We start from the raw sequence: 15,880 nt of genomic DNA, 5'->3' as shown, positions 1-15,880 counted from the left end.
AGCGGAGCCCGGCGGTCCCGGTGCCGGCGCGAAGGGGCGCAGCGCCGCCTGCTGCTGCTGCCACCGCCCCGGGACCGGCCCCGCAATCCCGGGCTGGCACCGGCACCGGCTGCGCACCAAGCTGCCCGCCGCCGCCCGCCAGGGCGCTGCCCCGCCCTGGTCAGCCCCGGTGCCCGTCAAAGCGGCCGGGGAGGAGGAACGGGCAGAGAGAATCTACCGGAAAAATTATTTACACACACAGTCCCCTTCCCGGCGGCAGCCCCCCCCCCCCACAAAAAAAAAAAAAGAAAAGAGGGGAGTGATGGCCCCGCGAGCTCAGAGGGATATGGAATGGTGCGGGGATGGACAGCCAGCCAGCCAGATTGCTGGCCCTGGCATTCTCCTCAAATCATGTGTCTGGTCAGAGCTAATTTACCCAAAAACTAATTTCCCCCGCCAAAAAAAGTGTGATGGCCCCGCAAGCGCGGAGGGGTGCTGAATGGTGTGGGAACGGACAGACAAACAGATGGACCCACTACTGCAACCCTCTTCTCAAAACGTGAGCCTGTCTTTGGAGTCAACCCACCAAAACTCAGCTTTCCTGGAACTGAAATAGCATCACCAGCCTGGATCGGGCTCTGCAGGAGACTCTCCCTGACACAGGGAATTCCAACACCTGGGACCACAACACCAGTCTGGGCCAGTTCTTTCCCCAAGGCACCTCCAGGCTTGTCCAGAAAACCCCTCCCGGTGCCCCCAGGACACAGCTTGCATGGCTCCTCCCACAACAGGCAGCAACAGGCTTTAAAACACCAACAGCAAGAGCAAAGGTTGAATTTTCACAATTGCTGCCAGGAATTAAAGCTGCAGGCTCAGAGCAGCTGAGATGAGAGGCTGAAGTTACATGCACTCATTTTCTTTGCTTTGCTCAAACCTATTTGCGCATCGATGAAAGCCTTTGGTTTCTGAAGACAGCTCACCGCTTACTCCTGGACCTTCCACCCCACCGCTCAGCTGGAAGCATGGAATGATTTCCAAGACCAAGCTGAGTTACAGATGAACAGCAGCTGTTCAGAAAAATCACAGGTGGGCAGTTTGCAAATTTCCCAGCCATTTGCTTCCCATGGAATCCCCAAAGCCCCTCTCCTTTCCCAGGAAACCAGCCCTTGGAAACGGCACTGCTGAGAGTCCCAGCCAAGTGCCATGCTGGGACCCCTGGCAGTCTCCTCAGGGCACCAGACAGATGGCAAGGCAGATGCCCTGAGGTGACCCACCAGCTCCTGGGGGACCCACAACCTTGACTCTTCCCTAGGGGAAGAGTCACCCCAAAATGCACACAGGGATCCAGGGGAGAGTACTCCATCCCATGACAAGAATAGGTTACTTTGCTATTTTGTCCAAGGAAACTGAATTCTTTTTCCCCCTTTAAAGAGTCAAAATTGCCATGTGTTAAATTTGAATTAGTTAGACTTGGCTACTCAAAAGAAAAGGAAAAGCTTTACAAGATTAACCCAAACCCCAGCAATAAGATATTAAGGAAATACAAGCATCTCATTCTTCAGATCAAAGGGTTTTAATAATAATAATGACAAAAATCAATGTGAAACTAAGTTAAATCTGCTGTTTATATTCATCAGGTAATTTGATCAAGAGCCTGCCAATTCAGGTCTCTAGTGCTGTGATGAGTAAATACAAACATACTACTTTCAGATCACAAAGTTTTAGTGGAATGATCAAGAGCAAATGAAATCAAAGCTATTTTTCACACCACCCAAATTCCAATTAAATTAGGCCAGATTATTTAATAAGGAAGCCTACAAAACTCCGGCTCTTTATTGATGTAATGATACAGAAATATAAATTTGTTGCTTTCCAGATCACAGCATTTAAATGCATGGGAAGAATTAAGACTTCAGTAAAACTGGTTTAATTTAAATTCTGCTGGAAGTGAACACAGTAATTCCTCCTCCTCATCATCATCATCCTGACTTCTTACTGAGTGTCCAGCAGCAGCCTTCAGCCTTGCTCTCTTCGCTGGCTGTGACTCCTCAAGGAGCCCAGTACTTTACTGGATGGGGGGACCCAAGTTTCCAGTATCCATAACAAGCCAAGTTTGGAAAGGAAAGGAACTGCCCAAGAAAATCTTAGCAACGTTTCCTGATGATAAATCCTGCTCCCATGTAAGAAATCTGTCACATGCCTGGAAACCTTCTGTACTTCCCAGGTGAGCAACCAGTTGTTTTTTTTTTCAGGAAGAAAACTCATTGGTTGGGGCTTGGGGTACAAGACAAGGGTTAGGGGCAAATGGTTACGCAAAGGCAGATGGGCATGTCAGAAGACTTCAAATGCTCAGTGCAATCAACTTATCTGCAGCTGCTAATAGGCAGAAGGGTACAAATTATTTTATTAAAGCTGGGAAAAGCAGAACTCCTGATATTTTATTCCTGGGGAAGATTTATCACACCCTGTTTTCAGTGGACCACTGAATTAAGATTCAAGTTTATTTATCCCCTTCCTCTGAGCAGGCCCCAGTGCCTCCAGGCTGTCTCAGCACTGAATACCCACCCCTGAGGATTTTGTTCCCTTTTCAGAAGATTTTGCTGACCACAGGGAGTTTCAGTGCAGATCCTCAACCTGTCAAAATGGCAGTCCAGGGAGAGGATCTCTGGGAAGCCTAGGCACTGCTACAAAAGCAGGGAGAAGTCCTGCTCCCTGCATCCTCTGGAATGTAGGTCTGAGCTTCCAAATTGAAAAGTAAGTTCCCCAAAGCCTCCATAAATTCCAGTGAGTGTTATTGTCATACATTTATTCTTCTTCTTCTGTATTTCTACTGTCAGGCAATATCAAATGAGACCAGGAGGCTCCTGAAGACTTTGAGAGCAGAATTGAGAATGAAGATCCCTTGGGAAATATGAAAATGGTGTGGAAGATTTTGAAGCAGCAGAGGGGGAAAAGCCAAGTGACCCAAAGAAGTTAATGTGCGTGCCCCCCCCCCCCACCTGCACCCCCCTCCTTTGCATCAGGGAGAGGAAAGGGTAAAACCCTCTGGGAGTCTGCACCGAATCCAGGTCATCTGCTCTGCAAAACACTGATGTACTCACCTGCAGAGAGGTCACACACCCAGAGCAGAAATGCTCTAAAGGCTTCTCTGCACTCCAGCAGGAACAGACAGGGAATAAAGATGTGTGGTTGCAATCAAATTATCCCTTCAAAGAAATAACAATAAATTCTGAACTTCCCAATTACAGGGAACATGCAAACCTTGGAAACCATTAAGAACTGCTTCTTCTGTTGATGAATTATCCAGAGTGCACAGAGCTATTTTCCGAGCTTCACTGTATTATGCTAATTATAAATTAATATATTACTCATTACACAGTAAGGCTGTACAGTCAACTAATGCACTGCTGCAAAGAGCCTGTTTTAAAACATCCTCTGGTGCTTTTATGATCTGGATGTTTAATTTACTTCTGTTCTGGCTTAAATGCCACCAACATGTCATTCTTTCACAAAGAAATATCCCTGGCTCCATCCTACCTCCTCTGGAGCTCAGCAACCTAGATGAAGGATGAAACTTAGAAAGGCTTTTTCAATCCTGAGCAGTTGCATGAGAAATTAACTAAAATATGCTCAGGGAGGGACACTTTGGGTGAGATGGGGAGACAGGGAAAGCATGAGCATCCCAGGCATAACTCCCAGAGGGATGGGAAGAGCAAAGGGCAGAGTTGCTGGCATCCAAAGTGGCCTCCCCTGCATTCTGACTCAGTCTACAACATCTGCATCCCCAGGCCTTGTGCCAGGCAACCTTGTGAAGGGGAACATCAGCCGCGCAGATAAGGAGAAAACTTCACATGGATCTGGCTGGCAGGATGAATAGGGGGAAATTGAGCCCTCTTTCTTGGAAAACAGTCTTTAGCATCACATTGTTTCAGGGAACATTCCTGCAGACTGTTTATTTGTCAGACCATTCTTTCTGTGCCGTGCTCAACATAACGGAAATAACAAATATCGAGCAGCGTCACAGAAGTCAGTCTGGAAACTGCCAATTCCTTCTTTCCAAGGAAAGCATCCTGGTGACTCAGCAGTATGGGACAGATTGGCAGTCCCACAACGGGGAGACACATTCTCTGGAAAATCCAGTGATTTTCAGCCTTAATAACATGATGATATTGCACTCAGAATATCTAAGAGCACCCCATGCTCTTGACCAGCAGCTGGACAGGGATGCTGTGAGGGGGAAGGCATCAGGAGCTGAGGAGAGGACCCGTGAATGCTGGAGAGGAACTAGAGAGGAGCTGGCCTCAGGCTGGAAGGGTTGGTTTGGAAGGGACCTTAAAGATCACCTATTTCCAACCCCCCAGGAAGGGTCCTTAAAGATAACCTAGTTCAAACTCCCCATCATGGGCAGGGATGCCACCCACTAGATCAGGTCCTCAAGGGTACTGAAAGAATTTAAAAGTGTACCGAAGACTTTAAATCTTGGGATTAGAAGGTGGGAATACAGGCACCACTGAGTGACTTCTGTACTGTGATCCTAATAATCTGGTACAGTTTGAGGATCTCTGGCTGAAGATGGCTAAAGCCTGGAGGGCTTCCCAGTGCTGCTTCTGCTTGAAACTTACAATGCAAAAGCCCCGTGTTGACAGGAATAAGCGGTTCCTCTGTGAAACTAAGGCACTGGGGCACACAATTTTTAAGAAATAGCCTCAATTTTCCTTTACAGCAGGCAAGTACTGTGTTTTTTCATCAGGTTTTTTTTTGTCTGTCACAGGAGCCCAGAGGCAGGGAGGTGCTGAGGTCAGGCTGTGCAGCGATGGTGTTTACGCTGGCGACTATTCCCCTCCCAGCCAGGGAGGATGTGTTGTTCTGGATCAGCTAAATCCACATCCTGCTCACGCTGGAGCGCAGCATCCTGGGTGAAAGGGAGGGAGAGGTTCAGCCCTCAGCCCTCTCACGGTACGTCCCTGCTCCTCCGCAGGCTGCTGGTTATTAATAGCCGGGCATGGCCGCGCGTGGGCCGAGGAGCGCGGGGCGGGGGGTGCGACAAAGCGCCTGGCGCTGGACGGGGAGCTTGTCCCGGAGTAGGTGGCTCTGCTGGAGCCTTGGGACGTTCAGTTAGGAAACCCACCTGTCGGCAAAACGCGTGGACAGGGCGAGCCCGTCCCCCCCGCAGCTCCACCTCCGGACGGGAAAAGACTTTCCCAGAGCATTTTCTGCGCCGGGATGGCTCGTGTCCCCGGAGCTCGTGGCGGGGTGCCGGGGCCCTCCCCGGGAGGGCTCAACCCCTACCTCCACCCGGCTGCGGGATAACGTCGGGGGGGAGTCATTACCCGGGAGGGCTCGTTCTCCACCGGCTGCGGGATATCGGCGGGCGATGCGCGTCCGCGCTGCGGCGCTGAGCTGCCGCGCCTGGTTCCCCCCCCCGCACCGCGGCGGGGCGGGAGGCGGGGCGGGGCGGCGGGCTCGGCTCGGTTCGGCCCGCTCCGCTCCGTTTGGCTCCGCTCGGCCGGGCTCGGGATGCTGCTGCGGGTGCGCGCTGCCGTGGCGCAGCTGGCGGCGGGGCTGGGCGCGGGCGCGCAGCCCCCGGCCGAACCCCGGGGCGGCGGCACCGGAGCCGGGGCCGGGCGGGGATCGCCGCCAGCCGCATTCTGCCGGCCGGCCTTCCTCCAGCTGACTCCCGACGAGCTGCGCCGCGCCGATGACCACACGGGGCGGGCGGTGCAGAGCCCCCGCGACGGCCGCCGCCGCCTGCCCTGGAGCACGGGATACGCAGAGTGAGCGCGGCCGGGAGCGGGGCGGCGGCTGCAGGCTGGGGAGGGCTGGATGGCGTCGCTCGGCACTGAAGCGGGGACTTTGGGGACGAAAGTGGGTCGCGGCGGGCGGTGAGCTGCGTCTGTCCCTTTTCCAGCAGCAGCAGCAGCGAGGAGCGGGTGCTGTGGATGCCCGTGATGGGAGAGCATCAGCGAGGGGCTGTGCTCTCACCGATCCCCGAGGGGTTTAGGCTCTTCTGTCCGTTTTGTTTTCTGCTCTTTCTGCACAACACCCGCTGTCACCGATGGGGTACCGAGGGCGAAGGAGCTGCGGCGGCTCTGGCAGGACTCGGGGCTTTCCTGGGAGTGGGACTGCTTGAGACTTCCCCTTCAAGGACTTGATTGTCTTCTTTCACTAGCTGCGCGTTTCACCTCTAACTGAAAGGGGGCGGGAAGGTCAGACTTTGAAGGCTTTTGCTGCTCAGTGCTGTCAGCCTACTCCAGCATCCCTTCCTCGAGCTGATCTTCCCGATATTCTAGAGAGCTTTATGAGATGTTGGTTTGCCCCTGGAGATAGGGGGGTACCCAGAGTGAAAAAAATTCCCTTTTCAGTGTCCCAGGAGTTCTTTCTGCAAACCATTTGGAATTTCTGTGCTCAAAGAAAAACCACCCTGTTGTGTTTACAGCTTCTTCCTGTGAGCAGGTTCTGCAATTTAGACCTGAAATCTGCTGTGTCAGCATAGGCTGGGAAAAGTCAGTGCGAATCTTTTTGCAAAAGTTCTGCTGGTTTCATCATCATCACCTTCTCCCCTCCTTCCCTGAGCCCCCTGCTCCCCCCAAGAGGTGATGGGACATGGGTGAGGCTGTGATTCTGTCTGTGTGTCCCGGGGGTGTATATCTGAGGCTGGTGCAGGTTTTTGGGCAGTTACTCTGCTTGGGCAGTGGTGGGGACCTTCAGCAAATCCAGTTTATTTCTGGTCACCTCCCTTGGTAGGTGTGTGGACAACTGCTCCCCCCTGGACCCAGCTGTGGGTGGGACCCAATGCTCCTCCTGGTCCCAGATCAACCCCCACAGCTGGTCTGGGACACCTGGGACAGGACAGGAGCACCTGTGCAGGGCATCCCTGGGGACATGAGTGGAGGGTTGGGGGTGGGGGGAGGAGGTGCTGCAGGGTGGCATTTGCTGGACCATGATGTGAAAGAAAGGGCCTTTACACCTTTTTTCTTCCTGGCAGGGTGATAAATGCAGGGAAGAGCCAGCACAATGAGGACCAGGCATGCTGTGAGGTGGTGTTTGTGGAGCAGAGGCCCAGCCCAAGGGGCTGGCTGTCGTCCAGGGAAGGCAGCGGGGAGCTGGATGGGGTGAGAGCCACGGTGTTCACAAGCGGGGACATGACGGGGAAGATGCCCAGCAGCAGGGCATGAGATGGGACACGTGGTGATGTGCGCACACTGGGGATTCCCTTGGTTCGTGGCCCTTCTCTCTGCCTGCTCCTACCATCCTCCATCCCCATGGGATAACCCACTGGTCCATGTGCCCTGGTGGGCTGCAGAGGTGGCTGCTGTGCTGGCACGGTGGTGCCTCCCCTTTGGAGGCTGCCGGAGGCACGAGATGTCTGACACAGGGCTGGGCTCCAGCCAGGGATCAGCTGTGTCCAGACACCCTTGGTCAGCTGCCCACATCACTCCTGCCTGCACTGGGACCTGTGAGACTCGTGTCACTGTCCTCAGCTGGTGGCCCCAGCTGCTCTAAATTCCCCATCCCATCTGCTTCCTTGCAGGCTCATTTAACCTTCCCTCTTCTCCCCACAGGGCAGGAAAGGTTTATATTTCCACTACTGGGCCTTGTTTGATGGCCATGCGGGCAGTGGTGCTGCTGTCATGGCATCCGAGAGGCTCCACCTGCACATCTGTGAGCAGCTCCGGGACCTCGTGGAGATCCTGCAGGACCCCTCCCCACCTCCCATCTGCCTCCCGCACAACACAGAGACCGATTCTGCAGATCCAAACCACATGTCCTATGCAGAGGACCATGGGGAGGTCCTGAACGATGCTGTGCCTCAGATTCACCTGGAGAAAGCAGTATCCCATGAGAGCCTGGTGATCGGCGCCATTGAAAATGCCTTTAAGCACATGGTGAGGATCCTCTGCCTGTGGGATCATCTAGGGCATCCCCTGGGAGCACCTCTTCGCTGTCTGTGTCTGCATCAGCTTGTCCCCACTGGCAAAAGGCAGCTCTGCAGCAAGGAGGGGACTGCAGGGAGGGCTCCAAGCGCGATGATCTCAGAGAGGGCTCTGTGATGCCCCGCATTTTGAGCTTTCAGAAGGCAGAGGCTTTGGGCTCCAGGCCTGTGTGGGTGCAGGGGGCTTCATTACACTTTGTTCCAGGATGCCCACCTACGCCCCTCCTGTCTTGCTCTTTCCTGCCTGTCCCACTGCCCCAGTGAAGCCACATTCCTGGCTGCCCCACAAGACCCCTGGCCCCCCAAGCCCTACAGCCACTCTGTGGCTGTGTGGGGAAAGGTACCCTGGCTGGTCATTGCTTTCCACCTGAAGCTGAGGTGCTGCTGGAGCAGCCAGGTGCTCTTTGGGGCTGCCCACCTACCCTGCCTGCAGCCTCTCTCTGTCTCCCCAGGATGACCAGATCGAGCGGGAGCGGGCATCTCAGCACCTGGCCGGGGGCTGCTGTGCCCTGGCTGCCATCTACCTCATGGGCAAGTTCTACGTGGCCAACGCTGGTGACAGCAGGTACAGCCCCACAGGGCAGCCCTCACCTTTTGCTCAGTGGCTGGGGACACCCCAGTAGAGTGGGGTGGTGCTGGAGGCATGGCTGGTGAGGAACACGCAGCTCCATCCCTAGTTCTAGACAGAGCTGGGCAGAGTCATCCCCTGCCGGCTCCGTGCCCTGGGGACAATGTACCCTACTGTGATCTCTGTGTTTTCCCTGTGCACAGATAGGGCTGTACAATTGCCTCCCAAAATCTGGGATGTGCTCCCTTCCTTCCTAACAACATCCTCTCTGCTACCCAGATGGTTCTGGATCACACCCTGGCCCCTGCTGCTGGCACTGGCCTGGGCTGCAGGTTGGGGAGTGAAAATTGTGCTCAGCAAAGCTTTCAAAAATGTGCAAGAAGTCATTTTAGGGTACACTTCATACCAGGGACCTGTTTTAAGACAAGGACACAAATCTATGTGCAGTGGGAGCTTGGAGGCCAAGAATTTTAATTGCCTTATGTATTTCCAGGGGTGGGCTACTGTAACTGCACCTGTGTGTGCCCACACTCCCAAGCAATGGCAGAAGGGCAGGTCCACCTTACACTGAAGGTGACACTGCAAGTGAAGCTGGTTTGAGCTGCCCTGTATTTATCATTGGATCAAAGAATGGTTTGAGTAGGAAAGGACCTTAAAGCTCATCTCGTTCCACCCCCTGACATTTGCAGGGACACCTTCAACTAGACCAGGTTGTTCCAAGCCCTGTCCGACCTGGCCTTGAACATTTCCAAGAAAAGGGCAGCTACAGTTGCTCTGGGTATTTACTGCAGGTTACCTTGTCCTCAGCAATGTCAGACCAGCAAATACAGGCTCTGGTCAATTTTCTGAGGCTGGATGTGCTTCCAGCTCTGGGACAGAGAAGAAGGAGATCCCTCATGCCTCTGCTTTTGGGTGCAGGTCCCCCTCCATGGCAGCAGCAGCCAGGCACCAGCCATGCAGGATGTCAGCATGCACAGGGTTCTGAGGTTGTCACTGTGCCTCTGGGCACAGTCTGTGTTGCCTCCTCGGGCATCAGACACTGCCAGAGCTGAATTCAGCTTGGCCTTACATCATTGGAGGAGACTCACAGCCACCAGCATTGGAGATCCTTGGGTCTACCATGACATCCAGAAACATCTCATAATCAGACCTTTATGCTATTTTGAGACATTAAACTGTAAGAGCAGCCCCAGCAGCAAGTGACAGTGCTGGTGTGGGATGGGCACATGCACCCATGTCCTGCTGCAGGTGATTTCTGCCCCTGCTGTGTGCAGCTCCCCTCTAAAGGAGGATGCACCACCTTTGTGCTGCTCCCTTTCTAACCATATCCTGTCCTTTGATTTGGTCTGCTTCATCCCCCTCTGCCCCATGCTTCTCTCCCATTTTCCCTTCCTTCCTGCCCCTCTCCTGCACAGGAGGGAGGGATGCCATGCCCTGCCCAGGGTCGGCAGGGAAGCCAGGAAGCAGCCCCCATCTCAGGCTGGGAAAAGGGCGGGCAGCAGAGGGGAAGGGGTTGCACCACTCCTGGGAATCAGCCCTGGAGAGCCAGGCTCAGCTCCTCTGACAAGTCTCCTCTCCTTCTCTCTAATCTCATCCTTCCATGTTTCATTGCAGGGCCATTATCATCCGTAATGGGGAAATCATTCCAATGTCCAGGGAGTTTACTCCAGAGACAGAGAGGCAGAGGCTACAGTTTTTAGTAAGAAAGACCTTTCTTCTAACCCCATTCCTGCTGAAACACCTCCTGGCCTCTTCCCAGTCCCCTGTGCTGCCTGCTGGGCTGCTGCCGTGGTGGGGTTCTGGAGACAAGGGCAGCCCCATGGCTGGGACCTGCTGTTGGCACTTCTCCATCCCAGACTGACTGCTCCCTGGGATGGAAAGAGGCACTGGGATGCAGGGAGCTGGCATGGGGGCATCCTGTGGCTGGCAGAGCCCTGGTTTGCTGTGGGCTCAGTGTGAGGGTCTGTGACTGCGAGCCTGGCACAGCCGGGGCATGGAGAGCCCAGGCTGTTGGCATGGGGCTGCACTGGTTTGTTTGCATGGAGCCAGTTTGGTCCATCTTGTCCTGCTGCTGTCCAGGGAACAGGGAACATCCCCTGCCTGGGCTGCTGTAACCTGGAGGAGCATGGCTCTGCTCCATCCACTGTGCTCCCTTTCACTGTCAGAGGAGCTGCAGTGCTCCCACTGAGTCCTAGTTTCTTCCCTGGCTGCTCCCTGGAGAGCTGGAGCCGATGTGTGCCAGTGGGTTTCTGTCTCTCTCCCTGAAAGCTCCCTGTCCCTTTCCTGGATGAACCCCCTGGTGCCACCCAGGGAGACTCTTCAAGGTTATAAAGACCTCTCTGAGGGCAGCACAGGGGAGGAGGAGTTTGTGTTGGAGGTCTTGCTGGATGAAATTTCCTGGCTTGCAAAGTACTTGGAAAAACACTGAGGCATTTTTTCTTGAATCTATTTTTGAATGACCGAGAGGAGGAAAATGCTGCAATCAGGATCCTCTTCAGCTGGCTGTGAGGGGCAGGGCGCAGGCTGGGGACAAGCACACGCTGCTCTGCCACATGATGCCAAGGCTGTGGTCAGGGGTTCCCCCGAGTGGGCTGGGGGTCTCCATGCCTCTGCACCAACTCCCTGCCAGCCCATCTTCCCAAGGGATCTCCTCTTCTCTTTCTGCTTTTTCTTTCTCCTTTGGCATTTTCCAACACTCCCTGTTCCTGGTCCCCTCCCCACTGTGCTCCATGAGGGCTTGGGGCTGCCCTGGGTAGGGCTCTGTGCTGCTGCTTGTCCCTTGTCATGGTCACAGCTGGGCCACTGTATCAGAAAAGACCCACCACTCTTTTCCTTGGGTGAGTGCCCTGCACTGAGCCTGGGATCCTGGGAGGTTTGCAGCTATGACTCCTTCTGGGTAAATTCCAGCTTCTCTTGGAATTTGCTGGGGTTTGATTGTTTGACCCCTTTTGGAGATCTTTATTTCCCAAAACTCTCTATGCAAAAGTTTCACCTTCTTGCTGAGTGCTGTCATGGCTGTCCTCAGCTCCAGTTTCCCCTCTGGCTTAGCACAGGTGGGTGGTTTGAAGCTGCTTTACCAGCACCTATTCAAGTTGCTTCAGAGCAGCTGGTGTTATCCCACCAGGGAATGTTGTAGCCAAGGTCCTGGTGGGTGGTGGATCCCGATCTGGGCAGGGCTGGATCCACAGATCCCGCTGTCCCAGCCCTGTGGTTGAGCTGACACTTCTTCCTGCAGGCATTGCTAAGGCCCGAACTGCTGGGGAAGGAGTTCACCCACCTGGAGTTCCCCCGCAGGATCCAGCCTAAGGAGCTGGGGAAGAAGATGCTCTACAGGGACCAGAACATGAATGGCTGGTAATCCCTCACCCCGCCAGTGGCACTGGGGTCCTGCTGTGCTGGCTGCTCATCTTCGGCTTCCCATCCCACGGGGCAGGGGGCTCTGGTACACTGGGTACCCACGTCCCAAGTGGTCAGCGGAGGTGCTGGACACCTTCACTTGCTGACACCTTGTCTCTGGCTTCTTTTAACCAGGGCTTACAAAAAGATAGAAGAGGATGACCTGAAGTTTCCACTTATCTTTGGGGAAGGCAAAAAGGTGAAGTGCTGTGGCAGAAGCTTGGCAGGGGTTGTTTCCTGCCTGCTCTCGCTGTTTTGGGGGATTTCAGCCCATTTTTGGTAGTGCTGTCATCACTCCAAGGCCACCAATTCTCAGCTGGGAATGGAGCTGGAGATAAAGACACTTAAAGTTCTCTTTTGATTCTACCATTCTTCAGGCTCGGATGATGGCCACAATTGGGGTCACAAGAGGCCTGGGAGACCATGACCTCAAGGTGTTCAGCTCCAACATCCACATCAAGCCTTTCCTGTCCTGCTTCCCAGAGGTAAGCCTGCTTTGCACCCACGGGTTCCTGCAATGGCCAGAGCCACTCGGCAGGACCAGGTCCATGATATGCCCAGTGCAGCAGGAGCCTCCTCTGCCTCTCTGCCTCTCACCCTTGCATCTTGCCCTGTTGCCTGCCAGGTCAGGGTTTATGACCTCACGCAGTACGAGCACTGTCCTGACGATGTGCTGGTGTTGGGCACCGACGGGCTCTGGGATGTCACCAATGACAAGGAGGTGGCTGGTGTGGTGATGGAGGTGCTGACGAGCTATGAGCCCAATGACCCATGCAGGTGAGCTGCAAGTAGGCAGGGGACGGGGCATGTCCTGCGCTCCACCACCTCCCCTTGGCCTGGCTCCTTGGGGCAGTGTTGTGGCCATGCATCCCTCTGGGCTCCACAGTGTGCACTGCTCCCCTGGATGTGTGTATCTGAGCCTGGATCTCTCCAAGGGACCCTTTCCTGCACCTCTAGCTGCTCTAGCTTCTCCCTCCTTGCCAGGATGCTGCATCAGGGGGTCTGGGGTCACTGCTGAGCCAGGGAACAGGGAACATCCCCTGTGCTTTGCTGTGCTCTGCTGTGCCCCCAGGTACACCATGGTGGCCCAGGAGCTGGTGGTGCGGTCACGGGGGGTGCTGAAGGAGCGGTGCTGGCGGCTGGCCAATGACAAGCTGGGCTCTGGTGACGACATCTCCGTTTTTGTCATCCCTCTGGGTGGCCCTGGCAACTACACATGATGCGGAACGAGCCTGGGGCAGTGGGGCTCACCTTGCCTGGATGGAGATGAGCAGGACACTGACGCTGCCTCAGGGCCACCTCTCTTGTAAGCACTTGTTTTCTGAACTGCAAGAAGAGTAAGAAACCCGGAGCCTCAGTCTGTGCTCCTGTCCAGAGCATCCCCCTCTACCTGCTTGCATCCCAGTCCCAGGTGGAGACTGAGAGGCCTTGGATAGAGAATGAAGACTGGGGTTGAGGGATGTTTTTGTGCTGCTACTTTCTCAATGCTGTGAAAAGCCTGAAGGCTCCTTGGCTCCTCAGCATGTCCTTTGCCCCTTGCCATGGCTGTGCTGACTCCAGCCCTGTGCGACAGCCATGGGGCTACTGGGGCACTCATACCTGCTGCAGTTACCACCTATCTCCTGCCCTGTGATGCTTTAGCCAGTGACACTGAAGCTGCTGTTGGAGCTGGGGCTCAGATGGGAAGTGACTGGGAATAAAGCCCCGTGGGCAGCTGGGCAATGCTCAGCCTGGCACAAGTCCAGTCGTGGCCCCACAATGGCCATCCCAGCCTTGTGCTCACAATTTTCAGCCCCTCACACCTTCATTCTGTCCCATACCTTGTCTCAGTCGCCAGTGTGGGAGACTGGAGCAGTGACCAAGCTCTGCTGTGCACCCAGAGCCCTGAGGAGGGATAAGCCATTGCACCGGCACTGGCTGTGCCACAGGTTCTACCCCCATCCTCTCATGCCTTGGATCACTGCAGCGCTTCTGGAGCCAATTATTTATTAACTGGAGAGCTGAGCTGGAAAATGTCTAAATCCTTTCTTGGTGTGAGGAGTCTATGAATGTTATGTCTATGTTTTGGAGTGGTTCTGAGTTAGCAGCCTCACACCGAACAGGCCTATTCAGGCGAGCTTAGCAGCTTAACTGCACTGGATCTGCTTAGCCCTGGGCTGTAAAAAACAGCTTGGCGTGACCAGGGCAGGGGAAGACTTAAGGAAGCTCCTGCGTTTTCCTTAACAATCTCAAAATTGATGCAGAGGGGAGCTGGAGTGGTTGATCTCTGCACAGGATTTTTGCATCACACACATCTCTGACCTGGAGCATTCATTTCCCAGACCTCTGCAGAGTGTTGCATCCTCCTAAACTGTGAGGCATTGTCCCATCCTGGCATTGTGGGGATGGGGAGAGCTGTTTGGGAAAGGCTCCATGGCATCAGTAGTTTGTGTCCTGTCAGTGGGTGCAGCCAGCTCTTGTCAAGTGTCACCTCTGGTGAATGTTGTTTGTCTCCTGTAACCAGTGAGATGTAAATAAACTGGGTGTGCACATAACGGAAAGTGAAAGTTGTGCAGTGAGATTTAAACCTGCTGGCATCTATGCTGAAGGGAGCAGGGAGTGGTGCTGGGGCCGGGAGCCTGTCCTTGTGTAGCACTGTGCGTTTAAATAAAGATTTTGCCACTCGCAGTCCTACTTCAAAGTCTTTCCGAAAAGCCAATTAGCTCTGATTAATTTATGTAGGCAGGCAAACAGGCCTGCACAGAGCCATGTGAGCTGCTGTCCCTCTGCCCTTGGCAATGGTCAGAGCCCATGGAGTATCCATCCAGTGCCCATGGGCAGTGGGAACTCCTGCTGTGCTGCCAGTCTCAGCATGGTGCTGCCTGGGGGTCTTGAATCGCTGGGTCTGGCCAGGAGGCAGCAGCAATGGCCAGTCTGGTGGGAACAGGAACATTACACACGGAATGGAAGGGAGAAAAGGCTAATGGTTTTCCTGTCTGTGGGGGAGGGAGTGGGGCAGGCTGTGGCTCCCAGGACTGTGACTATCCCTCTCTGGGAGTTCAGGCACTCCAGCAGCAGCTACCTCTGCCTCGAGGGTCGGCTGCCTGCTGGAAGCATCCCTGCTGTCCCACGTCCCTCTGATGGCCATCTGGTACCCCTGGTACTCTTTCCACACTTGTTTGCACAGCCCTGTTCCCCTGGCACATTCCTTTTCGTGCTGGTGGCTGAGAACTGGCTCTGCTTTTCCAGGTCACTGCCCGGCTGCTGGATAAGGCAAGGAGGCAGAGGCTGTATTTAAAACTTCCTCTGCGGTTCCCTTTTTTACTAAGGAAACATTTCCTTTGGAACCAACTCCTGGCCTGGGGCTTGGTAAATTAAGAAAAATTGTCTGCAAGCCCTTAAAATAGCAGTGGTTTATGAGCCTGGGTCTGGGCCAGGCTCCTGGGGCTGCTTCTCCCCGGCCGAGGGGCAGGAACTCTGCCCTGCAGCTGGATGTCAAGGGGGGAGCAGCCACCTGGTCCTCCCTCCCTCCCGTCCATGGTGGGCACGGGGAGCCGGAGCCCCCACCAGTGGCACTGGGGTCACCTTAATACAGGGCACAACACGTCACAGACCGCTCTGCCAGGGCCCCTGTGGAGGGGACTGAGACCCTGGGGACAAGGCACGTCCCTCAGCCACCTCCGTGCGTGTCACAGTGGGAAGCGCTCTCTGATGCTGGTCCTACCTGGCACAGGGGCGTTTGAGGGCAGCAGCTCAGCCCCTCCCCACTTGGCCTCGGGAACCTGAACGGGCAGAACACCCTCGGGGCGCCCAAGGGCCCCGCGGGGAAACACCGGCGGGTCCCGGCGCTCCCGGAGCCGGGCGGGGGCAGCGCTGGAATGGGCACGGCTCGGCACGGCCCCGCTCGGCACGGCACAGCCCATCACGGCTCGGCACGGCCCATCACGGCTCGGCACGGCCCATCACGGCTCGGCACGGCCCCGCTCGGCACGGCACAGCCCATCACGGCTCGGCACGGCACAGCC

The 15,880-nt window shown here is 55.1% G+C and overlaps 1 protein-coding gene and 1 long non-coding RNA gene across 2 annotated transcripts; one reads left to right on the top strand and one right to left on the bottom strand.

Moving 5' to 3' along the window:
• Positions 1-2,260: 2,260 nt before the first annotated feature.
• LOC121657587 lies at positions 2,261-5,433 on the bottom strand. Its single transcript, XR_006013669.1, has 2 exons — positions 3,081-5,433; positions 2,261-2,880 (listed from the first exon to the last, which is right to left on the bottom strand). It is a non-coding gene; the product is annotated as an uncharacterized LOC121657587 (long non-coding RNA).
• A 48-nt stretch (positions 5,434-5,481) lies between these two features.
• PPM1J (protein phosphatase, Mg2+/Mn2+ dependent 1J) lies at positions 5,482-14,543 on the top strand. The gene is made up of 10 exons (XM_042013457.1): positions 5,482-5,753; positions 6,965-7,091; positions 7,542-7,865; positions 8,365-8,477; positions 10,095-10,179; positions 11,716-11,834; positions 12,012-12,075; positions 12,254-12,361; positions 12,502-12,653; positions 12,949-14,543. Exons 1-10 carry the CDS (start codon positions 5,497-5,499, stop codon positions 13,094-13,096), a joined length of 1,497 nt encoding a protein of 498 aa, XP_041869391.1. The 5' UTR covers positions 5,482-5,496; the 3' UTR covers positions 13,097-14,543.
• The last annotated feature ends 1,337 nt before the right edge of the window (positions 14,544-15,880 follow it).

The sequence above is a fragment of the Corvus kubaryi genome, unplaced genomic scaffold, assembly GCF_017639235.1.
Source record: "Corvus kubaryi isolate FWS band 111438036 unplaced genomic scaffold, C.kubaryi_AGA036_p1.0 split1-37355, whole genome shotgun sequence".
In the NCBI taxonomy this organism is placed as follows: domain Eukaryota; kingdom Metazoa; phylum Chordata; class Aves; order Passeriformes; family Corvidae; genus Corvus; species Corvus kubaryi.
The sequence above is the reverse complement of the archived record's forward strand: the minus strand, read 5'-3'. Positions and strand labels throughout refer to the sequence as shown.